Source organism: Xyrauchen texanus, chromosome 44 (assembly GCF_025860055.1).
Source record: "Xyrauchen texanus isolate HMW12.3.18 chromosome 44, RBS_HiC_50CHRs, whole genome shotgun sequence".
In the NCBI taxonomy this organism is placed as follows: Eukaryota; Metazoa; Chordata; class Actinopteri; order Cypriniformes; family Catostomidae; genus Xyrauchen; species Xyrauchen texanus.
In genome coordinates, this window is record NC_068319.1 from 26,330,065 (window position 1) to 26,357,233 (window position 27,169).

General features: G+C 40.6%; 2 protein-coding genes across 5 annotated transcripts in view; both read right to left on the bottom strand.

Moving 5' to 3' along the window:
- Nucleotides 1–1,385, bottom strand: part of tjp2a (tight junction protein 2a (zona occludens 2)) — a 47,157-nt gene extending 45,772 nt beyond the window's left edge. The window contains exon 1 of one of the 3 annotated variants that reach the window (XM_052116938.1): nt 1,245–1,385. The gene's annotated coding sequence lies outside the window, so the exon portion shown is untranslated. Of the gene's footprint in view, nt 1–955; nt 1,072–1,244 lie in introns of those variants that run through there. The other 2 variants (XM_052116937.1, XM_052116936.1) reach the window with 2 other exon arrangements.
- A 2,099-nt stretch (nt 1,386–3,484) lies between these two features.
- The window catches only part of LOC127636468 (phosphatidylinositol 4-phosphate 5-kinase type-1 beta-like), a 40,769-nt gene continuing 17,084 nt past the window's right edge, over nt 3,485–27,169 (bottom strand). The window contains exons 4-15 of one of the 2 annotated variants that reach the window (XM_052116940.1): nt 22,651–22,781; nt 22,383–22,500; nt 20,331–20,483; nt 13,385–13,681; nt 12,561–12,757; nt 8,742–8,822; nt 8,602–8,650; nt 8,405–8,489; nt 8,145–8,285; nt 5,960–6,095; nt 4,772–4,877; nt 3,485–4,618 (exon numbers count right to left, since the gene is read on the bottom strand). In XM_052116940.1, coding sequence (XP_051972900.1) covers nt 4,616–4,618; nt 4,772–4,877; nt 5,960–6,095; nt 8,145–8,285; nt 8,405–8,489; nt 8,602–8,650; nt 8,742–8,822; nt 12,561–12,757; nt 13,385–13,681; nt 20,331–20,483; nt 22,383–22,500; nt 22,651–22,781 — 1,497 coding nt within the window. In that variant the 3' untranslated portion in view covers nt 3,485–4,615. The remainder of the gene's footprint in view (nt 4,619–4,771; nt 4,878–5,959; nt 6,096–8,144; nt 8,286–8,404; nt 8,490–8,601; nt 8,651–8,741; nt 8,823–12,560; nt 12,758–13,384; nt 13,682–20,330; nt 20,484–22,382; nt 22,501–22,650; nt 22,782–27,169) is intronic. The other variant, XM_052116939.1, reaches the window with a different exon arrangement.

Consider the following 27,169-nt stretch of genomic DNA (forward strand, 5'->3'; position numbering starts at 1 on the left):
GTATCTTATTTTATTGGGGATGTCATTTATTACAGCTGACAGTTAAGCAAGCAAACAAGGTTTGAACTTCAACCCTAACCAGATCGAACTGAAACTGACAGCTTTTTAACACTTGTGTACACAATTGAAGGCTTCTTATTGGATAAATACAGGTAAGTGTCATATTATACGACTACACATTACTTTACAGAGTGCTTATGACCTACTATTTAAATCTTACCTTAAGAACAGGTTGAGCAACCAAATTAAGCACTGACTTACTAACTAGAAGTTACTAAGCCCTTTGTGTGAACTTTACATCCCAACTTAAGTGAGACCTTACACACAGCTGGTGCAACCCTAACCAGTTGTGTCTGTGCTCTTATTTTGTAATATCTTAAAACATTTTGTTTAAAAAAAAAATTATAATAATAAAAAAACCTAGTACAACAACATCTATAATGGAAAAATATTCTTATCTATAAAACTTTAAAAGAAAATAAAAAAAATAATCAACAGATTACTACATTTTAAAAATCCTTGTAGTTGTGGCAGTATTGTTCCTTAACATGGATTTATGTTTTCCATGATCATAAATCCCTTAGCAAACGTTAAACTTACATTTATTTATATATATTTTTGAATTTAACCAGAAAGTGAGGGAAAATCAGCCAAAAATTGCCCATATGAAAACTCCTTCAATATTTTATAAGTATAAGCAAATAGTAGCAATATTAGGATGCACCATACTTTGAATAAGCTAAATGGCAAAGATAGTTTTGATTTGTTTAACATGTTGGTCACTACACAGTTTCCATACTTACACTTGTGCTATTTTATAGTTTTGATGAGTTTACATTTATTTTACACTATTATGACTCACTCATTATTAAAATACATGCATAAGTGTCCAGAAACAACCGTTAACACCCATTTAGAAAAGAAATTATACTGTCAAGGACAAAAACGAGTGTACCTGCACGTCGCAACTTCTTAGCCTTAGAGGAGTTAAAGTAACTAGTTTCGTGGGCAAAATGACAGGAAACACACTTGACTGGCTTTCGTGTTGTAGATACTGAAGGCCTGTTATCTGAAACGCGTTGTTGTCAAATGTAGGCGAACTTACTTTAAAGAACAAGTTGAGCAAAGTAAAAATCATTATCTGACGCATGTTTACGCCCTTCTTGAACAATGGATAACCGAAACCAGTAAACAGGGAAATAGACGACAGACAGACACATAAAAGTCAATGTGAAAGTACGTACCTTACTATGCCCAACAAACTCAAATAAAGACGCGCAGGATTCAGTGTAATGTAAAAAATGACTGAACGTTCAAACTGGATATGGATGAGCTCGATTTTGTGTACAATCCCAGATTTCCTTGAATCGTCCAGGTATGGGCGTGTCTATGAGCGCGCAGGTGAGTCGCGCAGCTTATTCCCAAACCACGTGACCACAACAGAGGCGGTCTGGTTCATACCTTTACATTTATTTGTGACTATTTTATCTAATAAATTAGTATTCTTAGCCTTCATTTGTATTGTATATGAAATGTAACTTTAACTTTCCAGAATATGCAATGGCTTGAACTAAGCTTTAAATAGGCATATATGAATTCGCCCAGCAGACGTTTAAACAACGTTTCACAATGTTGCATTTTAGTTGCAGTTAGATAATGTCGCGGTACAACGTTATTTGTCCATGATTTAAAAACTAGGTAAAATGTTTGGTAGTTGTGGTAAATAGCCCTTTCGTTAGAGATTTGGCATTTTAACATAAAAAACACGTTCTGCAAACGTTGTAATCTGGCCAAGTTGTGTTTTGTTATATTCCTGGTGTGTTTTTTAAACGAATTTCTGTCAATTTTAATGGTATAAAATAAGTAAATTATACTTAACCTCGTGACATAATATTGATTGAGTAAATTTAACTTTTCCATTAATACAGTAACCTTTAGGCTACTTACAAATTTGATGTACGTATATATTTAGTAAAATGTAAATTTTTTTGTTGTTGTTGTTGAAAACTTTCCTTATAAATACTTTTAATCATGTACCACATTGCAAACTTCCACTTCACTTCCCAGTACATGATACAACAGATGCACAAAACACCATGACTGTAACAATTAAACGTTAACCTTTTTGATCACGAACATGTAACTTTGAGTCGAAAAGGAACTTCCGACTTCACAAAACAAGAAGTTACCAAATGTAACAGCAAAATCAACAACAAAAACTAGTCCGGTGCATGCTGGGAACACCAGCTTTGAAAAGTTAAATACAATTTACATATATTATTTACCTGTAAAATTTACTCAAATTAGCGAATAAATATGACAAGTTTACTTATACTAATAATTTACTTATAAGCTAGAGCATTCATTTTGACATGTTTGAATTTAAGTACAAATGCATATATATATACAACTTTACATTTGGTAGTTTTTAATTGTATAAAACATATATATATATATATATATATATATATATATATATATATATATATATATATATATTTTTACAATTATATATAGCTACATACAATTTTATATAACTTCATAAATATCCAAAGTGCTGTGTTTTGACTGTTCTGAGGTGTGTTGTATTTTAACCATATGTTTTATAAGCCAATATAAATGACTTAACCCAAGTATCTATTATATACAAAGTCATAATAACTTGATGATCATTTTTATAGCCCAATATTACATGCTGCAAAATCAGATATTATAAACCTCATTATCAAAGATTAAAAATGTAACAACAGGAAAAAACTAAATGTTTACTGCCTGATATTACGCCCTCTAGTGGATTACATTGAGTAGCCCAGAGTAAAAACAGATATACAGTAATCCTGTAGAGGGCGTGATTACTACAGGATTACATTGAGTAGCCCAGAGTAAAAACAGATATACAGTAATACTGTAGAGGGCGTGATTACATACGCCCTCTACAGGATTACATTGAGTAGCCCAGAGTAAAAACAGACATACAGTAGATATCTGGTATAGAAAGGGGTGATTCAAGATTGCCAATCAGCCCCCAATGACACTAGATGTGCACATTTAATGTATTTAACTCTTTAGCATAGAATTTTTGTTTTGATTTTTTTAATTGGCCTTACACCATTTAAGACATCCAACTAATAATTTGTCTATAATAAACACACTTATAAAGTAAATAAATAACTGAAACCTTTTAAAGAACCTTTCAAATAATTTATTTTAAAACATTTCCATTTATTATAATTTGTTTTAAAAATATTTTCTTATAGAAAAATAAATAATATTTTTTGTAGATTAAAGTTATATAAAATTTCACAAAAACCTATTATAACAATAAATGTCACTTTTAGACTGGTTGTTCTTTAGTGGAGAGAATAAACTCCAGATGATGTTTCTCTGTATATCATTAACTTGCGACTCAAGTCTTTTGAATTCGTTTAAAAGAGAAAATCACATCGAAAAGAGATTTTAATTTCAAAAGATTAACCCTGGTCAAATAAATGTATAAAATAAAAAATATTAGTTCAGATTTGTGGGGGTTTGTTTACTGAGGTGGAGTGCCACTGTGTCCTGCCAGACATGGGCAGAACATAGTTATGGACCATGCGCAACACAGACAGGTTAAGCTGTTGTGCTCCGTCTCCAGCATGCGAGCGAGGTCCGAGTTGGGGTGGCAAGTGGGATGGCAAAGCTAATTTTTAGGGTGGCAGCTGCCACCCCATGCCACTCTTCTGGCCCCGCCCCTGGCTGAGATGAATTTTAGGGTGGCTGAAGCCTTCCTAAATAGGGTCTAGCAGTGCCTTTAGGTAAAGCATTTTGGACACATTGTAACTGCTATGTTATATTACTGTATGTTCAATACACACTCACAACACTGAAAAAGTCTTGTGAATATGAAGCATTTAATAGCTCAACATGCAGAACATTCTACATAGTACATTTAAATTATGTGTATTTAATCAAAATATATTACGTTTAAATACAAGTTTTTACAGATATATGGTCTTTCACTATCAAACACATGTTAATCTTTTCACAAAGTAACATTGACCATTATGATGCTCCCCATTACATCATTTCATTGTGTTGATTGTGAAATATTTTGGGCACTAGTCACTGTACAGGAATCAAAATAAATGGATATAAATATTTACTCACACAATGCACGTCAGGACTGCTCACAAGATAATTATATAATGATTCGTATTTAATCATTAATATATTCTATGCTGGACACACTCCTTAATCAGTTATCACACTGTTTACAAAGCATATCAACTGATGCATTCATGTGATTATACAGAACATTGGTCTAAGGGAAATGTAACTAATATTTTATGACAAACTTGTACTCGCGAGTGGGTGCAAAGTGCACAGAGAGCCCAAGGCACTGCAGTACTATAGTGTGGCAATCACTCCGCTAGGTGTCTCTCAGAACAATATGTATTAGCAGCTAGAGAAATCCACTGTGCAAAATTCTGAGTGACTGGTGAGATAGCATTTGGCAAGCCTTGCCATTACCAAGTGAACTGACTTTTTAATGATATGACATGTATAACGTATGTCCACTGCCTCTCAGTTTTGTAGATGTTTTGATGATCTGGTACACTTCAGGATACTTCACGCATCACTGAAAAAGACAAAGAATAAAAGTAACAAACAAATCATCTGGATCACTAGGTTTAACATCCTTATTTGATTCATTTTTGTTTTATGGGAAATATACCTAATTATATTTTTTTACATGTGGTAATAAATTTGACTTGACATCACAACAACTGACCAAATAGACATCCAGAGCAGACTCAGGTGTGCTCGCCTGTGAGTTTGAGGTCGGAAGAGCACTATCTTCCAACGCAAGAGTCGAGCTGGATGTTCTACGATCAGCTCTGAAGAAAAAACACAATGACATTTGTCAAAAAGACAAAGCATAAGGCAACCACTCAGGTTTATTTCATTATCAGAAGTTGCAAAGAGGAATCTATAAAGATATCTGTGAAGAAATGTAGAAAATATAGGGGAGTTTATAAACTCTTGACCTTTTTAATTCAAGCTAAAATGTTTCTGTGGCCAGAGAGTGTGTGGACTATACCTGGAGTTTTTAAACAGAACATTTCAAAGGGGAAAAAGTAATGTGCATTTATATTTGCAATGTGCATACTTTCAAAAATAGTTTGTATTTGTGTTGTGTTTGTGTCGCCACTGTCGCCACTTTGGCTTGCTCATTGCATTAAGTGGTTGTCACAATACTCTGTGAGCTTTGGAACAGTAGTTATTGTGAAAAGCGCAATTGAATTAATTGAATTAAAAATTTTACTTATCAGGTTTATACATCAAACATTACTCTAATAGTGGGTAGAAAAAGATGCACTGTCGACTTAACACAATTAATCATTTCTAGACAAGTTTTTAATAATTTGTTTTGGATTAGGACAATAAAAAGCCAATTATTACATTTTGGAAACAACATGAATCTAATATCACACGTCACATTTATGGGTCTGTACACTTAAAAATATATAGCTACATTTATATTGTCATGAACTCAGATTCCCAGCATCACATCAGCATCCAAACATGCCACCCCCTCGATCCCAATCACCTGATTTCTGATCAGCCTCACCAGCACATCATCACTACAGCTATCACTACACCATTTATAAGAGACTCTGTCACGTTCAGTCACTGCAAAGTATATGCTCATTTCCAAGCTTACTATATTCTGCCTGATTCTCTGTTATAATACCTTTGCCTGTTTATTGTCCACAAGTTTGCCAATCTCCTAACCTTCTGCCAGTACTCTATTTAGGGTAGTCTGAATTGTACCGTTGCCATATTGCACTTGCATCCTACTATCCTGGTGATATTTCCTGACATATATTTACTATGTACATGTTTCCTTGCAAGTGGATCATCATATTTTGGTCATTGGCATCAAATTGCCTGAAGACCTCTAGTTTTAGACAAATACCTGCTGTCTGAATCTGTATCCAGTTCAACTTTAACATCATCTAAAGAGGAAGAAGAAGAGATGGTGTTCACTGAAATGGCTAGATCCTTGCTGGTGGAGCTTGGAATAACATCAGGTATCTGTGCGGAGTTTGTATCTGTCATAGAGAAGTAGTTTTGTATCACTCAAAAAGATCTTGAATGTGTTTGAGGTAAATGCAAACATTCTGTAAATGTAGTACAGTAAAGCTTAGTATTCTTCAATTAATGCATTTAAAAGAGAATACAGTAGCTCCTTTAAAAATTAAATAAAGTCTTAATTCACTCACATTCATGTTGTTCCAAACCTGTATGCAGTTATTTTCCCAAATACAGAAGGGAATTATTTTACAGCTGTTTTCCAAACAACTACAATACATAGACAGCCCTCCAAAAGGACAAAATATTTGTGCTGTCAGTCGATTAAAAATTGGAATCACGATTAATAACAATATTTTTATTTTGAAAGTGCTGAAATTTAACACGAGATATATATATATATATATATATATATATATATATATATATATATATATATATATATATATATATATATATATATACTTCTTTTCTTGTCAAAATGAATGTATTTCCATCTTAGAAAAGAAAAGATAAGTAAAAATATAATGCTTTCACATTCTCCAAACAAATCCTTCCACAGTATAAAGATAGAAATGCTCTAAAATAGCACCAATTCAAGTCGCATGAAATGTTTCCCAAAGTCTAAATCGTGTGTGTTTGTGTTGTGTGCGTCAGTGTAATGATGCCGTGTGACACATTACAAAGGTTCCACACTTCACACCAGTGTTTATGCTGTATTAACAGTAAACTCTTAAATGTTAATCGTGATTAAGAAAAATGAATGCGTTACATTTTTTCACAGTCCCCCAGCCACTGGGGGTTGCGTCATGAAGGGCATCCGGTGTAAAACCTATGCCAAGTCAAATATGCGGATCACGGACAGTCCGCTGTGTCGACCCCTAACAGGATCATCCGAAAGAAGAAAAAACTTTTTTAATTAATTGCATGCGTTAAAGCGTTAATTCTGACAGCTCTACAAACAACACAATAAAAGTAGTCCATACAGTAGCTTTGTGTGAGTAACAGACTGAAATTTAAGTTCTTATTCACTGAAAATCTTCCCCTCTGCTGTATCTAACTCACCTCCACATTCAGAATAAAAAATGGTGCACAACGTACCTGATTTAAAGGTGCTATATGTAATATTTTTACTGTACTAATCGTAAAATGACCATTATATGTCATTAGAGAATTAGAATACATGCTAAGTTGAAATACTTGCTTCTCTGATAACAATGCTACAGCCAGTATATTCTACTTTGAAGTTCCCATTCTGGGCCGCAATATCTGTTTATGTTTTAGCCTGTGTGATCCCGCCCACTACCCAATCACCAACAGTATTTCCACACAGCCGGGTTGCCAGATTTGAACAAGTTTGCAGGCAAACAATGTTGCATGCTGCAGCCATGGAAGCTAGCAAACGAACTGGATCAGAGATAACAGATTCCACCCAACCTAAAAAGACTCACCACCATCTAAAAACCACCATGACCAGAGGCATAGTAAAACAAGAATACATTTTTGAGATGCCTTTGAAAGATTGAGACAGCTTAAAGCCCAGAAGTCCTTTAAAACGGATGCTGAGATGGCTAATTTGCATGTCAACTTTCTGGAAACCCACAAGAGCTTCGAGTCTGGGGCGGGGAAGACAATTCTTCAATATTTTGAATTTGGACTGCAGTACCCATTTCATAGGCTTGTTGTCAATCTTACTTATAGCACCTTTAAAATCACTGATGGCAAACACCATTGCTTCTTACATTTGTTCACATCTGTATGCTGCCGCAAAGAAGATTTTCAGTGAATAACAACATTAATAGCAGTCGCACTAGTCATCGTGGATTTATTATGCTTTTTTGTCTTTAATTAGACCTTGAGAGCTGAGGTCACTATAAACTGTCATTGTAAGGAAAAGAGCTACATGATAATTCTTAAAAAAAAACAGGATATAGGTTTGGAACATGACATACATGCATAAATACAGATTTTAATATATATATATATATTTTTTTTAATATATTCCTTAAAGTAACATGTAAGATTTTTAGGTAGTGCTTAATATAAAAGTCAGACTGTAAAATGAGTACCTAAGTCATCAAGGTTTTCGAGGCTTTGAGCCCTCCTGTCCTGTTTACCGTCTTCTATTAATGTGGGTAGAACTTCCTGGGAAGCTGATCTACACAAATAGATGGAGCTTTTCTTTCTTCTAGAGGAGGCACCGCGGATAGCTAAACACAAGAATGCACAATATAAGAAAAGGGAAAAAAAGAGGTGCAAACAGAGAGATGAGATAAGGCGGACATTTAAAAAACAACATTTTAAATAATTAGGAAGTATCCAAACTTACGGTGAATCTTTTTAAATACCGTGCTGCCCATGAACTTCAAGAATCTGTCAGCGTAGAAATTTGGTCTATGGACAGATACTGTGTCCTAGTATGTAAGTTTGTAAAGAGTTGCAAATTATGATGACATTCAAACAGACATGTATAAAAACAGTATATTCTAATAAAGAACAAATATATATATATATATATATACATACGCCGTCATAAACAAGAGCCTTCCACGAGTGCTCAACTTTCTTTATAAATCTGTATCAGAAACATACATTTACAATAAATAATCGTTTTCATAAAAAAACTTCAGTAATTATTTCTTGATAGTCATGTACGTAATTCATACCTGTAGGACTGCAGGATATCAATGATGCCCAAAAAGATCAGCAACTTCTCATCTTTGTGTTTAGCTGGGATGCCACCCATTCTAGAAGCAAAAACAGGTTATTTGAAACTAATCCAGATGTAAATAGTCATAAATCGTAAATAAAATGCAATTCATTTTACGGCACTTTACGAAAGAATGTTTTTACAGTACATACAATTTACCAAGAATTGTTTTCTGCTTGTGTTTTATGAATGAGCCCTATTGAGGAAGTGCTTTCATAGATTTATGGTTAGGATACACAAGCCTGAGATGCATCACACACTAGTGATAAACTGATATATCAGTCCGGCAGATAAATCGACCAATATTTGGCCAAGTTGAGATTTTCATCAGAATCAATTTCTTCTTCATTTTACATCAAAATGTTATTTATTTATTTATTTTTTTCAAAGTGGTCTCAGAGATTTGGACCACACTTACATTATACACTGATGAGCCAAAATATTATGACCATCTGCCTAAAATGCTGTTGGTCCTCTGCAGACATGGGGACTTGTGACTTGGTGACTTGGACTCGAGTCGACTCGAGTCGCTATTTTTATGACTTGTGACTTGACTTGACAAAAAATAAAATACTTGAGACTTGACTCAGACTTCGAAGTTAAAGACTCGGGACTTGACTTGATTTGAGACAGGAAGACTTGAATGACTTGAGTGTTAATCACATCATGTTTTCAGTTTGAATATAAAATATATAAATTATTAAAAAAAAAAAAAAAGTTGATCCAGCTGGAGCACAGGCTGAGAATAGTTTTGTCATGACTAGATCACGACACTATAGGCTATCATCAGCCATGCCCTCTCGTACCTTCACACACCACGCCCACTTAGATCAGATAAACACATCAACATGTCAACCGGAGGGGTAACGTTACCGAGGGTCATACGCTTTCGGCTTCAAAAATTATTATCAAGATGGCAAAAGGCGAACAGCGCTTTGCAAGACATGCAACGTTAAGATCGCGGACAGCCAGACGACAACCTCCAATTTCGTCCGCCGTTTGAAGAGCCATTCTGCCCAGTAAGTGCTTGTCAATTTGTTAATTTTATCTGGTTAGTTGGTAGTTAGCTAATGTAATAATAGCATGGTTCCCACGGGTCCTTGAAATCCTTGAAAGTTTGTGAATCTGAAAAATTAAATTCAAGGCCCTGGAAAGTTCTTGAAAATAAACATACATAGATACAGGTCATTGAAAGTGCTTGAATTTATTTTGTGGAAGAAGGTTTCTTGGAAAAAAAATCTGTCCATTAATTTTTTATTTCGCCAACACTTCGTGGCTTATGCTGCATACTAGCCTGCTTGATTTACGTTAGTTACGCGCATTTACGTTAAGTGTTTCCCGCGAGGTACTTTGTTTTGTACGTTGCCATGACGTTCACGCGCGCTGGTACCTCAACGTTTCCCACTCACAGACATTGCAAAAATAGGCTTATGGATATACTCTGTGTAAGTGAGTGAGTGAGTGTGGGTGTGGGAGTGTGAGAGCGCGAGAGTGAGTGTGTGTGTGTGTGTGAGCGCGAGAGTGAGTGAGTGTGGGTGTGGGAGTGTGTGAGAGTGTGTGTGGGAGTGAGTGTGGGTGTGGGAGTGTGTGAGAGAGAGTGTGTGTGTGAGAGAGAGTGTGTGTGTGTGTGTGTGTGTGTGTGAGAGAGTGTGTGTGAGAGAGAGTGTGTGAGAGAGAGAGTGTGTGAGAGAGAGAGTGTGTGTGTGTGAGAGAGAGAGTGTGTGTGTGAGAGAGAGAGTGTGTGTGAGAGAGAGAGGAGAAATGTAACAAAGTTTAATGTATGTAACTGTGTTTGAGAGAGAGAGAGGGAGGTGTTCAGAGAGGAGTCTGTTGGATGTTAAGCTGTTATTTGTTTTATGGACTCAAAGTTGAAAATTTTAAACATTTCAAACACTGTTGGCAGAAGTGAAAAATAAATAATTTTATGAAGTTACAATTTTGTTTGATTCCTGAATGTATTTTACTGAACATGAGTATTGTAATTTACTGACAGTTACTTATATCTTGTCTTTTCACTTTATTATGATAAGATTCTGCAGGTAAAATTACAATAATTAATTATTAATTAATAAAGGTGACTTGACTTGGACTTGACTTGACATAGCCTGTGACTTGACTTGGACTTGACTTGACATAGCCTGTGACTTGACTTGACTTGCCCAAGAAAAAAATACTTGGGACTTACTTGAGACTTGAAGGTTAAGACTTGAGACTTACTTGAGACTTGCACATGTGTGACTTGGTCCCATCTCTGGTCCTCTGCATGTCACCAAAACAGCACCGAGGCGCTGAAGCATGGGCTCTACAAGACCCCTAAATGTGTCCTGTGGTATCTAGCACCAAGACATTAGCAGCAGATCCTTCAAGTCCTGTAAGTTGTGAGGAATAGCCGTCATGGATCAGATTTGTTGGTCCATGTAAAAGAAAACGGGACTCATCGGACCAGGCAACCTTTTCCACTGCTCCGAGGTCCAGTTCCGATGCTTGCGGGCCCATTTTAGAAGCTTTAGACAGTGGACAGGGGTCATTATGGACACTCCAACCAGTCTGCTGCTACGCAGCCACATGTGATACACTGTGTGTTGTGAAACATTCCACCCGTAACCATCATTAAGATTTTCTGTGACTTGTGCCACAGTAGACCTTCTGTTGGTTCGGAACACCCTGTCACAGGTTTGTGGTTTGACCATACTCTGCCCACTGTCGTTAGGTACTCACCACTGCTGACTGGGAGCACCCCACAAGCCTTACCGTTACAGAGATGCTCTGACTCAGTCATCTGACCATAACAATTTGGCCCTTGTCAAGGTCGCTCAGGTCTTTACTCCTGACCAATTCTCCTGCATTCAACATGTTGACTACGAGAACTGATTGTTCGCTTACCATCTAATCTACCCATACCTTGACATGTGGCCTTGTTAGGAGATGATCAATGTAATTGGTCATAATGTTTTGGCTCAACATTAGGAAAAGGTCACCTTGCTTTCTAGATCTTAGCATTAGCCAATACATTACTTCATAATACTTCCTTTGTCAAGGGTTTATAAAGGGGTTCATTGATGACCAATAACTTATTTATGAATGCCTTATAAATCACTGATTTGTGGTTATAACAGCATGACTAAAAAAAGCAACTGTCATGCAATACTTGCCAAATAGTGAGCTATTTTACCTATTCAATTCTTAAAAACACATATATAACATTAGTAACCTATGAAATTGTACCCTAATGTAATGTGGACACATGTCCAATTTATTAAAGAGTTGCCAACTTTAGAACTCTATGTACATAAAAGTTTTGTATGGTTTAATTGCCCTCAGACATTATATGATAATTTCTGTGAATGAGCATGAGGACTAGCAATGTCAGGTAACTACTCGACGCACCTTTCTGTTGACATCAACATAAATTGGAAAGTGACAACACAAGTGGCCAAGACATTACTGTAATGAATATAAACACAAAGCTGACTGTAGAAAAATATATAATCTCTCCTTTTAGTCTATTTTTGCTGCATTATGACATAAAACTATGGCATTCAGGACATTTTATGTTTCTCTTTTATATATGTATGAATACGTGTATTTGTTAAGCATTTATAACATGTACAGTTAAACTGCTCCCTTTTTTGGCAAGTATTGCATAAAAGTCAACCTTTTTATTCATGTTGTTATAACTGTATATGAATGATTTAGAATGCATTTGTAAATGAGTTATTAGTCTCCCTTTCTTTTTACTGTAGTTGACTCCTCCAGAGCGAGAAGCTCCACTCACGTGTCATCATCAGTGTCGGCGAGGGGCTCGGCAGATTTGCCATTTCCTTGAATTGATTCCCGTGCTGTGGAGTACAGGACCTTCTGTCCTCCCTGACGCCTACTGTCCCCTCTGCTTCCTCTCCCCCTTATCTTCTTATCCAGAACATGGATGCCCAGCAGCAAACTGTAATCCATGATCTTAAAGCTCTCCAGCACCTGTGGAACATCATGGATGGAAATTATGACAAAAACACTCATATTACTAAAGAGCCCCATCATAACCAGCAGTATTATAATATATTAAAAGTGGCAGCTGTTGAACCACAAGCATCCAAGTACAACAAATATAGGTTGTAGGTCTACATTAATATGATAAATAAATAAACCTATGCAATAAATAAATACATATTCTGGGTCAATCTCACAAAACTTGCAAAGAACATGTGATATCTTGCATGAACATGTTAGATTTCATATCAAAATCTAAATAAATAAGAAATATTTTTTTTTTTTACAGAAAATGGTAAAGGGTTTAAACAATGCTTTCCATGCTTGTTCAATGAACCATAAACAATTAATGAACATGCACCTGTGGAACGGTCGTTAAGACATTAACAGCTTACAGACGGCAGACAATTAAGGTCAAAGTTATAAAAACATTTCCATTTTGATGTGAAATGTGACCAGCACATGTTTTCATGAGATTCACCCTTCTAGAAAGATTTTATACCCTCCAAATTTCATCCTGTTACAAAACTACTATTGTCAATACTATAATGGAGTATTTCTGCAGTGTTCAACAACTGCTATTCATTAACACTTTATTCAACAACATTGACTAACCCGACAATCTCTCTGGAGAGTCTTGATCAGTGCATTGTATGTGTCACCATCAAAGTAAAGCCCTTCATGCTGCTCCTGGAAGTCCAGATCTTTAAATGTTGGGGATGCTTTGGAACACTCTTTCCGTGAGGCTCTACGTTTGTACGTGGAGCCTTTTAAGTCATATTTGTAGTGCATTTTCAAAGATCGGGGCAGAACATTGTTCATCACAACCAATCGGATGTTAACACTGCCACACTGGATACAGTAGAGCCCGTAAAACTTTGGTAGGAGTGTCCTCGGGTTCTGATTCAGATTCTGCAATTAGAAGGGCGGATAGATCAGTTTTTCAATCTAGAAAAGACTGTCATAAAAGCATCTCATGCATAATATAATACTGTATGTACACTAAGTATATTGTATATTGAATGTAATGTATATACAGTATCTGCTGTGTAAATGTGCTGGTTGCCAGTAAGGTAACTGCTCCAACATTTGAGGCACCAGAAATCTCTGCACTAATTTTCAAAGAAATCTAAATGATGGAGCCGGTCCCAAATTAATGACTCATACATAATACTGTATACTGTATATTCTTTTACTTATTGTCACAATAAAACACCCCCTTTGTCGGACTGTGCACTTGAGAATAAGTGTCTGTGCCTCGTTCATCCTGTCACAATATACACACAGTGTAACATTTACCTTGTCTCGTTTTGCCCTTACCTCTTCTTTGCCCATTTTGCCCCTTTTGGTCTTCCGTAAGTTTTACTTTCATCCCTTATTTAATTCCACAGTCCCCTTGTTAGCGTTCATGTTCTCTGTTATTAGTTTCACCTGCACCCGCCCCCTCTGGCTCTCGCGCTCGCTCACAATCATCAGAGTATTAGTTTCACCCGCACTCGTTCTAATCACTAGATTATTAGTCTCACCTGCACTGTTCGTTTTCCCCTATATATACGCTGTCCTTTCGCTTCACTCTTGTTGGTTAGTGTTTAGTTTACCCCTTCGCTTTGCCAGCTCTAGTGTTCCCCTAGCTCCCCCTGTCTTTTCCTCTTGTTTGTCTCGTCTCGTTTGATATACTCTGATTCCCCGGCTTCGACCCAACGCTCCCCTCGACTACTCTTCTGTGGATTTGCCCCTTTAATATACTCCGATTCCCCGGCTTCGACCTCGCGCTCCCCTTGACTACTCTTCACTGGATTTGCCCTTTTTGTACTGTTACCTGCTCTGTTTAATAAAGCAGTTTTACTCCGACATTGTGACTGTCTCGTCTTGTGTGTGCGTTACAGAATAACCAACTCTATACAGAACAGTCACAATGGATCCCCCGGTGCATTTTCGCAGCTCACTAGAGCGGATTTTCACGGCACGTTCTGCACGAGGATCTACGGTTGGGAGACATGACCAAGCGCTCACGGCCCAGGGGCAGCAGGTACGTACTATTTCCGATTCATTTCACCCTGTTCTACCTGTGTCTGTCCCTGAGCCCGTTGATGCTCTCAACGCATCCGCGAGCGCCGTAAGCTTTCCACCCCCGGAGAGGTTTGATGGCTCTTCGGACGCTTGCCAAGGGTTTTTTATGCAGGGCAGCGGTTGTAGAACTATAAACCTTGCCCGTAACATTATGGACCCAGCGGCCCAACTCTTGGTTTTGCGTCAGGGGAGTCAACCCTTGGAGGCTTATGTGGTAGACTTTTGTGCCCTGGCTAACCAGGTGAACTTTGATGAGGTGACTCTGAAAGACATTTTTCAATGTGGACTGAATGAGCCAACCTCGTCGTTCATGCCCGGTGGTCGCTGCTCCCTCGACCTGGCTCAATTTATTGACCTCGCCCTACTGTTCGCTGGTTCCTCATTTACTGTGGGGGAGGCAGATACTGAACCAGAGTTCCACGCCACGGCCCCAGTCTCGAAGCCTGCCACGGCCCCAGTCTCAAAGCCTGGCACGGCCGCAGTCTCGAAGCCTGCCACGGCCCCAGTCTCGAAGCCTGCCACGGCCCCAGTCTCGAAGCCTGCCACGGCCCCAGTCTCGAAGCCTGCCACAGCCCCAGTCTCGAAGCAGACCAAGGCCATCGAGCCAGCGCCCACGCCTGGCAGATACTGAACCAGAGTTCCACGCCACGGCCCCAGTCTCGAAGCCTGCCACGGCCCCAGTCTCAAAGCCTGGCACGGCCGCAGTCTCGAAGCCTGCCACGGCCCCAGTCTCGAAGCCTGCCACGGCCCCAGTCTCGAAGCCTGCCACGGCCCCAGTCTCGAAGCCTGCCACAGCCCCAGTCTCGAAGCAGACCAAGGCCATCGAGCCAGCGCCCACGCCTGCCACGGTCAGCGAGCCAGCGCCTGTAACCTCGACTGTCCCCATGGCCACGCTCCCTGTTGGCCGAAGGAGACAGAGAAGGAAGTGGGCACCTTCTCCCCAGTCTCGTCTTGTGCTCAAGACCACAGAGGTTCCCTCAGAGTCTTCCACGGCTCTGCCGGCCTCTGCTCCGCCCTCAGAGTCTTCTATGGCTCTGCCGGCCTCTGCTCCGCCCTCAGAGTCTTCCACGGCTCTGCCGGCCCCTGTTTCGCTCTCAGAGTCTTCCAAGGCTCTGTTGGGCTCTGCTCCGCCCTCAGAGTCTTCCACGGCTCTGCCAGCCTCTGCTCGGCCCTCAGAGTCTTCCATGGCTTTGCCAGCCTCTGCAGGCCCCACCAGGGCTCCGCCTCTCGGGCCTCCCAGGGCCCCGCCTCTCGAGCCTCCCAGGGCTCCGCCTCTCGAGCCTCCCAGGGCTCTGCCTCTCAAGTCTCTCGAGCTTCCCAGGGCTCTACCCCTCGAGCCTCCCAGGGCCCCGCCTCTCGAGCCTCCCAGGGCTCCGCCTCTCGAGCCTCCCAGGGCTCTGCCTCTAAAGTCTCTCGAGCCTCCCAGGGCTCTACCCCTCGAGCCTCCCAGGGCCCCACCTCTCAAGACTCCCAGGGCTCCGCCTCTCGAGCCTCCCAGGGCTCTGCCTCTCAAGTCTCTCGAGCCTCCCAGGGCTCTACCCCTCGAGCCTCCCAGGGCCCCACCTCTCGAGCCTCCCAGGGCTCCTCCTCTCGAGCCTCCCAGGGCTCTGCCTCTCAAGTCTCTCGAGCCTCCCAGGGCTCCGTTTCTCGGGCCTCCCGGGGCCCCGCCTCTCGAGCCTCTCGGGCCTCTCGGGGCTCTGCCTCTCGAGCCTCCTAGGGCTCCTCCTCCTCTCGAGCCTCCCAGGGCTCCGCCTCTCAAGCCTCTCGAGCCTCTCAGGGCTCCGTCTCTCGAGTCTTTCAGGGCTCCTCCCCTTCTCAAGCCTCTCAGGGCTTCGTCTCTCGAGTCTTTCAGGGCTCCTCCTCCTCTCAAGCCTCTCAGGGCTTCGTCTCTCGAGTCTTCCAGGGCTCCTCCTCCTCTCGAGCCTCTCAGGGCTCCGTCTCTCGAGCCTCTCAGGGCTCCGTCTCTCGAGCCTCCTAGGGCTCCTCCTCCTCTCGAGCCTCCCAGGGCTCCGCCTCTCAAGCCTCTCGAGCCTCTCAGGGCTCCGTCTCTCGAGTCTTTCAGGACTCCTCCCCCTCTCAAGCCTCTCAGAGCTTCGTCTCTCGAGCCTTTCAGGGCTCCTCCTCCTCTCAAGCCTCTCAGGGCTTCGTCTCTCGAGTCTTCCAGGGCTCCTCCTCCTTCCGAGCCTCTCAGGGCTCCGTCTCTAGAGTCTCTCATGGCTCCCCCCCTCAAGCCTCCCGAGCCTTCCAGGGCTCTGCCTCTAGAGCCTCTCGAGTCTTCCACGGCCTTTTTCCCCGAGCCTCCTACGGCTCCGCCTCCCGAGCCTCCTACGGCTCCCCCTCCAGAGCCTCCTACGGCTCCACCTCCCGAGCCTCCCACGGCTCTGCTCCCAGAGACTCCAGAGCTTTCTAGGGCTCCGCCTCTCGAGCCTCCTACGGCCCCGCCTCTCGGGCCTCCTACGGCTCCGCCTCCAGCGCCTCCTACGGCTCTGCTCCCAGTGACTCCAGAGCCTTCTAGAGCTCCAGCTCCCGAGCCTCCTACGGCTCTACCCCCAGAGACTACAGAGCCTGCCTGGTCTTCGCCTCAGAAACCTCCCACGGCGCCACCTCCCTTGGCTCCGCCTCCAGAGCCTTCCAGGTCTTTGCCCCTAAAGCCTCCTTTGGCTCCACCTCCAGAGCCTTCCAGGCCTCCGCCTCTAGAGCCTCCCACGGCGCCACCGTCATTGGCTCCACCTCCTGAGCCTTCCAGGCCCCCGCCTCTAGAGCCTCCTACGGTGCCGCCTCCATCGGCTCCGCCTCTTGAGCCTTCCAGGCCCCCGCCTATAGAGCCTCCTGCGGCACCACCTCCCTCTGCCCTGTCTCTTGGGCCCCCTATGGCACCGCCTCCTGAGCCCCCCGAGCCTTCCTCGGCGCCACCTCCTCAGTCTCTCTGTGCCCCGCCTGCCGAGTCTCCCACAGCTCTGCCTTCCAGGACTCCATCTCCCAAGTCCTCCACGGCCCGCCTTTCACGGCTCCGCCCCCGGAAACCCTTCCTCACTTGGTTCTGCCAGCTCCCCCAGTAACCGTTCCTCTTCCCGGACTTCCTGACCCTCTTCCTGTCCTGTGGCCTTTTCCCTGGCCTCCTGACCCTCTTCCTGTCCTGTGGCCTCTTCCCTGGCCTCCTGACCCTGTCCGGTGGCCTCCTGACCCTGTCCCGGCCCTGTTGCCTCATCCCTGGCCTCCTGATCCTATTCCTGTCCCGTGGCCACCTCCCAGGTCTCCTAGTCTAGTCCCTGTCCTGTGGTCACCTTCCAGGCCCCCGGACCCAGTCCCTGTCCTACAGTCGCCTTCCAGGCCCCCTGACCCAGTCTCTGCCCTATGGCTGCCCCCTAGATCTCCCGGCCACCCGCCTTTCCGCTATGTTCCCCCAGACCTCGCCTTCATTTCCCTTTGTGCCCTCGTGGACCTTCTTATTGCCCCTCGTTGCCCCCTTGGACTGCCTGTCTGCCCCTCGTTGCCCTCTTGGACTTCCTGCCTACCCTCTGTGCCCCTTGGACTGCCCAAAAAAAATTTTTGTTTTTGGGTTCTTGTGGGTTTTCTGTTCTGGGGTTTTGTTCGTTGGGATCGTCTGGTATCCGATCCCTTGGGGGGATGGCTATGTAACATTTACCTTGTCTCGTTTTGCCCTTACCTCTTCTTTGCCCATTTTGCCCCTTTTGGTCTTCCGTAAGTTTTACTTTTGTCCCTTATAACTCCACAGTCCCCTTGTTAGCGTTCATGTTCTCTGTTATTAGTTTCACCTGCACCCGCCCCCTCTGGCTCTCGTGCTCGCTCACAATCATCAGAGTATTAGTTTCACCCGCACTCGTTCTAATCACTAGATTATTAGTCTCACCTGCACTGTTCGTTTTCCCCTATATATACGCTGCCCTTTCGCTTTACTCTTGTTGGTTAGTGTTTAGTTTACCCCTTCGCTTTGCCAGCTCTAGTGTTCCCCTAGCTCCCCCTGTCTTTTCCTCTCGCTTGTCTCATCTCGTTTGATATACTCTGATTCCCCGGCTTCGACCCAACGCTCCCCTCGACTACTCTTCTGTGGATTTGCCCCTTTAATATACTCCGATTCCCCGGCTTCGACCTCGCGCTCCCCTTGACTACTCTTCACTGGATTTGCCCTTTTTGTACTGTTACCTGCTCTGTTTAATAAAGCAGATTTACATTGTGACTGTCTCGTCTTGTGTGTGCGTTACACACAGTATACACTCACCTAAAGGATTATTAGGAACACCTGTTCAATTTATCATTAATGCAATTATCTAATCAACCAATCACATGGCAGTTGCTTCAATGCATTTAGGGGTGTGGTCCTGGTCAAGACAATCTCCTTATTTCCAAACTGAATGACAGAATGGGAAAGGTGATTTAAGCAATTTTGAGGGTGGCATGGTTGTTGGTGCCAGACGGGCCGGTCTGAGTATTTCACAATCTGCTCAGTTACTGGGATTTTCACGCACAACCATTTCTAGGGTTTACAAAGAATGGTGTGAAAAGGGATAAACATCCAGTATGCGGCAGTCCTGTGGGCGAAAATGCCTTGTTGATGCTAGAGGTCAGAGGAGAATGGCCCGACTGATTCAAGCTGATAGAAGAGCAACTTTGCCTGAAATAACCACTCGTTACAACCGAGGTATGCAGCAAAGCATTTGTGAAGCCACAACATGCACAACCTTGAGGCGGATGGGCTACAACAGACCCCACCGGGTACCACTCACCTCCACTACAAATAGGAAAAAGAGGCTACAATTAGCAAGAGCTCACCAAAATTCGAAAGTTGAAGACTGGAAAAATGTTGCCTGGTCTGATGAGTCTCGATTTCTGTTGAGACATTCAGATGGTAGAGTCAGAATTTGGCGTAAACAGAATGAGAACATGGATCCATCATGCCTTGTTACCACTGTGCAGGCTGGTGGTGGTGGTGTAATGGTGTGGAGGATGTATTCTTTGCACACTTTAGGCCCCTTAGTGCCAATTGGGCATCGTTTAAATGCCACGGCCTACCTGAGCATTGTTTCTGACCATGTCCATCCCTTTATGGCCATCATGTACCCATCCTCTGATGGCTACTTCCAGCAGGATAATGCACCATGTCACAAAGCTCGAATCATTTCAAATTGGTTTCTTGAACATGACAATGAGTTCACTGTACTAAAATGGCCCCCACAGTCACCAGATCTCAACCCAATAGAGCATCTTTGGGATGTGGTGGAACGGGAGCTTCGTGTCCTGGATGTGCATCCCACAAATCTCCATCAACTGCAAGATGCTATCCTATCAATATGGGCCAACATTTCTAAAGAATGCTTTCAGCACCTTGTTGAATCAATGCCACATAGAATTAAGGCAGTTCTGAAGTCGAAAGGGGGTCAAACACAGTATTAGTATGGTGTTCCTAATAATCCTTTAGGTGAGTGTATATACACTACATATTCTTCATGTGATTCTGTAGATTGTGTCTTACCATGTAGTAACCTGGCAGTAATTTCTGTAGAAATTCAGCTTCTTTGTTCTGTACAGTCTTTATGATGAACTCATCATCACTAGTTAAATAAAACCACGAACTACTCGCTCCGGGGTTTGACAGCTCAATCAGAGGTTCCTTACAAATAGAGTACTGGAGATACAAAAACATTATTAACAAAGATTCAACACAATATGCAACACAAACCACATATTCTAAGGTCATTCTAAGTTAACGGTGCCATTTGTGTTCCAGTTTTTGGAGCTCAGACTTGCATGGCACTATTAACACAACTTTGACTTGCTTCAGACAGGATACTGAACTTATTCACATTATTTAATAGACTTGATCTGACTCTGTTTAGTTTGCAAAGCCAAAACATATGAACATGATGACTTTGGGACATTATTCCCTCAAAAGTTGAAAAAGCTTTTATTTTGAATATTTTGAAGAACTTCCACATCTGTGGATAATTTTCCTTCATTTTAATATCAATTTTGTCATATTTTATTTTGTTATCAATGTACAATTGGTTCTAATTTTACTGTGCAATTTCACATTGTGAATCAATGGGTTCATCCAAAAACTGAAAGAGGCTATATAAGGAGTTAGGATGAAAATAAGATGCATTTCGAACTGTTTTAATACCAGTGCAGACAGAAAGCTTACTGAAGGTTAAGTCATTCGCTAAATAGGGTGCAAGGGGATAGCCTTTAGCTTTCTATGCAGCAAAGTCCATTCACTCCTAAAGTCCAACCAAAAGTTCAGTTTCAGGCTGCAGATGATGTTTGGAACGCACAACATGTTTGACAGACATGGAACAATGTTAATCAGTACATAGATTCAGAATTTAAAATGTTTCATTTTATTTTAACATGGTTGGCAGTGATTGGGTGACACTGGGCATTACTTTGAATCAGAATTAATTATGCTAATTTCTGATGTAATGTCTGTAATGTCTCAAAAACATGAATAACCAACACTCCTGTAAACATAATAAACAATCTGATTAAAAACAATATTTTAAATAAATAAATATATATATAATATTTATGCTTGTTTATAGTTTATATTTATACTAGTAACAAATAAAAAGGAATGGAAAATGCACACAGTAGTCACACTTGGATCTCAGGAGGTTAAAATAATGAGAGGTTTAAATAATGTAGTGCTTTTGGGTAAGTAATGATTTGGTCTATCGATTTAACACATTAATTTAGTGTGATTAATTATGTGAAAAGTTTTTGCTGAAAACACATTTAATCATGCCCCTGACCTGTAAGTAAATTCTGTAAAAATGAATATTCCTATCTTGTGCTCAATAACAGCTGGACTGAGCACAACAGAATGCAGGGATCTCGAGATGAGATTCAAAGAGATATCTCAAAGTTTCAAACTATGTTTAATTTGGCACAGCTTATTAAAGACACAGCGCTTGTGACTAGAGGCGCTGAAAACTAGTGAGACACAACAAAACTAAAGTGAGACTTTCCAAAAACATCCATCTGACGCACGAGTAGACCAACAATTCAAAATAGAGCTGAGGGTAGTATGCCAATAAGACAATTTTTGTATGGTCTAAATGCTGATGCAATATAATGTCATGTATTTGAATTATCTGAATTATTACATTGATTAAGGCTTAAACATTATATCTATAATTACTTTCATAATTTTACAGTAAATTACCTTTATTTGGGGGCCTTAATTCGATTAATTAATTGGCACATCATGTAACTGATTCAATAAATTTTTTTTTAGTGATTGACAGCCCTATTATAACTATATAACTATAACTGTTATGAGGTCCTTTAAGATGTTGAATTATAAACCTATATTTGTTGACCACTAATATGAATATTTCTAATGAAATTAAAACATGCTTTTAATTATTTTCCTAGCACATATGGCCTAAAAAAATTGCCTAAAAAATGGCCTGCTTAGTGCTTACTATCTAACGTTTACAGATTCTTGATAGTAAATAATTTAGCCATCCGACATGACTGCATTATTAAGTCTTAAGTTTCATTTCAAAATATATCCCGGTCTTACCAGGTAGTCGTCTGGTTTAATCCCAAAGAGCTCTCTAAAGTAACGGAAGGCCAGAGGGGCATAAGTTTTAAACCGAAAGTCAGGGTAGTGGTGAGCTGGAGTCAGATTACTGCCTTCACTGAAAGACAGAAGACAAATATTCAAAACTTGTTATGTAAGTAAGTGATTGCATCACAATGTTTGAATGAGCAACAGTACATTACCATACATTTAAATAAGACATCTGTCAGTGTGCCAAAACAAAACACAATACATGGACTATAAATACCTGGGGAGAAAGACACTCTCAACAACGTAGAAATCTTGCATGAGAACATCTCTGTCTGGTTTGGAGGTCATATTGCCAACAGTGTAGCCAATGCCGAGCTGGATGGCTCCCCTCAAGGCTTCTGCTGTGGGCTAACAGACAAAAACACAAATAAAACTGATAAAGAGGCTACAGATCATGGCCAGAGAAAACAGATAAATGGGTGTTTGTTCCAACATCAGCACGTTGCTTCTGAATGTATCAGTACCCTGACATCGGCCTCCTTATTCACAAGTGGCATCTCCAACCAGACATTTTTGCATGGGCTCAAGTATACACTGAAAATAATGGCCAGGATTTAACAAGATTTAACAGTCATTTCTTACAATAAAATAAAATTTTCAGTAGGCCAGGTCATTTCTGTCACAACACAACAAATTGCAGTGAAAAGAAAAATTTGAATATCGCACTGCATTATGGGAAATATGTATTTAGTTTAAAGTCAGCATTCTGGTGTTTAGTATTCCCATTGGATGGGACCTTAACTTCCCTGACCACACTCAAGCACAGCTGTTATTAATCAACACCATTGCTGTATAAATGATACTATCGTTCACTTTCTTGGAGATATTCAAACGTACAGTTTTATTATGAAAAATAATGAAATTAAAGAAAGAAATATAAATATAAAGGAATGTATTTTAAACCTACTTTTAAAAACTCTAATATTTAAAAGATTGTTTCCCTCTCATGGTCATTATGGATGAAGGACATTACAAAAAACATCACTTTTAAAAAGGAAGTAAGGCTTTGACATCATATGTTTACACTAGTGCTCCTATTCTAACGACTTTAGAGACTTCAGAAGACATGACGAAGTTTCCATTAAGGGAACATACCCAGATAGAAAACATTCATTCCCGAGATGTCTGTTTTAGATCTTTCGATCTCGAAAGCATCACAATCTGATGAACATCTGCTAAACATCTTAGAAAGATCAGATTTATGAACATTCCAAAATCAAAATCATTTCAAAGTCATCTGCTCAATGTCTAATAGACACATGGGGGAAACAGATACAATATGGCTAATAGACGCATAGCAGATGAGCAAACAACGTAAAATAGACATCTTCCAGATCTAATCACACACATCTAATAAATGTCTGGGCGTTTGCTATCAGGGTAGCGAGCAACTATGCTACCTGGTTTTTATCAAATCAAATCACTTTATTGGTGATTTTTTATGGTGCATTGTGGGATTTTTTAGCGTACTGAAATGATTTTGCTATTGAGACAGACCTTAAAATGATTGACTCCCTGATCAGTGCCCTGACCACCGAACTAGGGAGCTGACTGAAACAATCAGTCTGGATTTCTTCAACTATGGGCACTTTTGGCCATGTGTATTTTTGATAATAATAATTTCACTCTGTAGCAATAAAAATAATGGAGCATGGTAAAAGTTTCTGTGAGTTTTACTGTGAACGTTTGTGATTTCGAATAAAGAAATAGTTTAAATTTCATCTGCTAAGTCACACCTGCTGGCCACTGTTGTTCCACAAGAATCAGTGCTTGGACCCCTCCTCTTCTCGATGTACACAACATCACTCTGACGATCATTGAAGCACATGGCTTTTTCTACCGCTGCTATGCAGATGATATACAGCTCTACCTATTGTTCCAACCTGATGACTCTACTATCTCAGCTCGTATCTTGGCCTGCCTCTCTGACATTTTTGCTTGGATGAAGGAACGCCACCTTCAGCTCAACCTTACCAAGACATAACACCTCTTTATCCTAGCCAATCTATCTGTTGACCACAAACTCACTATTCATCTTGGTTAAACTACACTAACACCAACCAGAACAGCTTGGAACCTGGGAGTGGTGGTAGATGACCAGTTTAATTTGACCGTCCACATCTCATCCACCACCCGGTCTTGTAGATCCATGCTTTATAACATCAGGAAAATTAGACCTTTTCTGTCTGAATATGCTGCACAGTTCCTGGTCCAAGCTCTGGTCATTTCAAGAATGGACTACTGTAAAGAAACATTGGCTGGCATTTGTATGTCGCTTTGGATAAAAGCATCTGCAAAAAGACTAAATGTCAATGTAACTGCTGGGCTTACGATTGAAGAAACATTCAAATACTGACATGTAAAGGAAGAAGATCTGCCATTGTGCAGAGATAATGGTCAATATTATCAACTCTACAAGCACACATGGGAGGAAGTTGACAGGACAGGGAAGTAACAGTGTACAATCATGTTTAAAAGCATTCTCATACATTTACAAGAAGCCCTTCTTTAACTGCAAAGTGTCACAATGTGAGCTGACACGTTTTTTTTATATGTTCTCTTGGCAGCAGTGGTAAACCGATAGTTGGTTAGGCAAGCATGACTACTACTATTGCCCATACAGTGCTTTGGCATAAGGATTTTAAAGAACCCCTAAACCTAAGTATTAAACTTTGGACCTGTTGTGCTATGGATATGAATGGCACATACAATCATGTAGCTTGTTGAGGAGAGGTGTGTGATTACTTTTCTTAGCAATCAGGTTTACGATTTTTGCCATGTGGGTGATAAAATGGGCAGAAAAATTCCATGGACAAACATTGAAGGAGGGACTCTTGCAATATCTAGACACAGAATATCCAAGAGAATTGGAGATGGGCTCTTTTGAGTAGGGCCAAATACTACCTAATAAATACTACTTTATTTTAAAAAAAAAAAAGTGTTATTGTTTCAAATTTCAGCAGTGAGATAATATTTGTTTACACAAATTCTCATTACCCAATTTTTTGTTTGTTTTTGCATTACGGTAATGAGAAATTGTGGAGAAATGTGCTAAATTGTCATGAAAATAATGTCACAAAGCAACCCCCCCCCCCCTCCCCAAAAAAAAAAACAATAACACTTTATAATAAGGTTCCATTCGTTAAATATTAATAAATGCAATACGTATCATGAACTAACAATGAATTATATATTTTTACAGCATTTATAAATCCTTGTTAATGTTAGTTAATAAAAATATGATTGTTCATTGTTAGTTCATAGTGCATTAATTAAGGTTAACATATACATCTTTTGATTTAAAAAATGTATTACTATATGTTGAAATGAACATGAACCAAGATTAATAAATGCTGTAAAAATATCATTCATTGCAGTTCATGTTAATTACTGTTGTAAACTCATTTTAATTAATGTTGTGCTCCAAAAAATAGGCTTTATACTAGTAGGGTGAATAGGGTGAAATATTTAATTTAATCCTCGTTCAATAAAAAAAGAAAAGAAAAAAAGTCAATTTAATACACATTTTTGTCTTTTTTCTTTTATTAATGTTGTCCTATTATTCCTGCTCTCTTTTATTGCTGCTCTTTATATTCCATAAATGATAAAAATCTCACTAAATCTAAGCCATTTCTATGGGCAAACATCCATAATGATCAGCTAATATGTTTATGGACCTCCTGTCCACAGTACACATGGCACATGGCACATAGAGTGTGATCCCCGTTATGCAACAACCAGTGTCAAAACCGCATTTGAGACCATAAGAATGACAAATCAGAGTAGAATATGCAGAAATAAAATCCTACTTAATCCCAAAGAAGCCCTGGCACAAGCGCTACATTGTGCCTCTGAAAAACATGTTGAGCAGAATTAATCTATAAGCAGACCAAGGCCTAGAAACACTTAGGGTAAATCATGGAACCACAGAGCAGGCTGTGGAAAAAAAGCACAAATGAAATATCTTTCCTATCTCAGACAGCAATGAGATAAGACACTTGCTTAATGTTTCTCATATCTTTATTCTGTGATAAAGATAACATTTGTAATACCAAATAATTTAACATGCGTAAATATTTGTATGGACAAAAAACATTTTCAACAACTAAGAAATAAACTGAACAAGTTTTACAGACATGGGGGTCAAAATAAAAAGTAGCAGTCAGTATCTAGTGTGGCCACCAGCAGCATTAAGCACTGCAGTGCATCTCCTCCTCATGGACTGCATCAGATTTGTCAGTTCTTGCTGTGAGATGTTACCCCACTCTTCCACCATGGCATTTGCAAATTCACGGACATTTCTGGAGGGAATGGCCCTAGCCTTCACCCTCCGATCCAACAGGTCCCAGACGTGCTCAATGGGATTGAGATCTGGGCACTTCGCTGGCCATGGCAGAACACTGGCAGTATGGCTGGTGGCACTGTCATGCTGGAGGGTCATGTCAGGATGAGCCTGTAGGAAGGGTACCACAAGAGGGAGGAGAACATCTTCCCTGTAACGCACAGCATTGAGATTGCCTGTAGTGAAAACAAGCTCTATCCAATAATGCTGTGACACACCACCCCAGACCATGACAGACCCTCCACCTCCAAATCGATCCCGCTCCAGAGTACAGGCCTCGCTCATTACGCTCATTCCCTCGATAATAAACACGAGTCTGACCATCACCTCTGATGAGACAAAACTGTGACTCGCCAGTGAAGAGCACTTTTTGCAAGTCCTGTCTGGTCCAGCG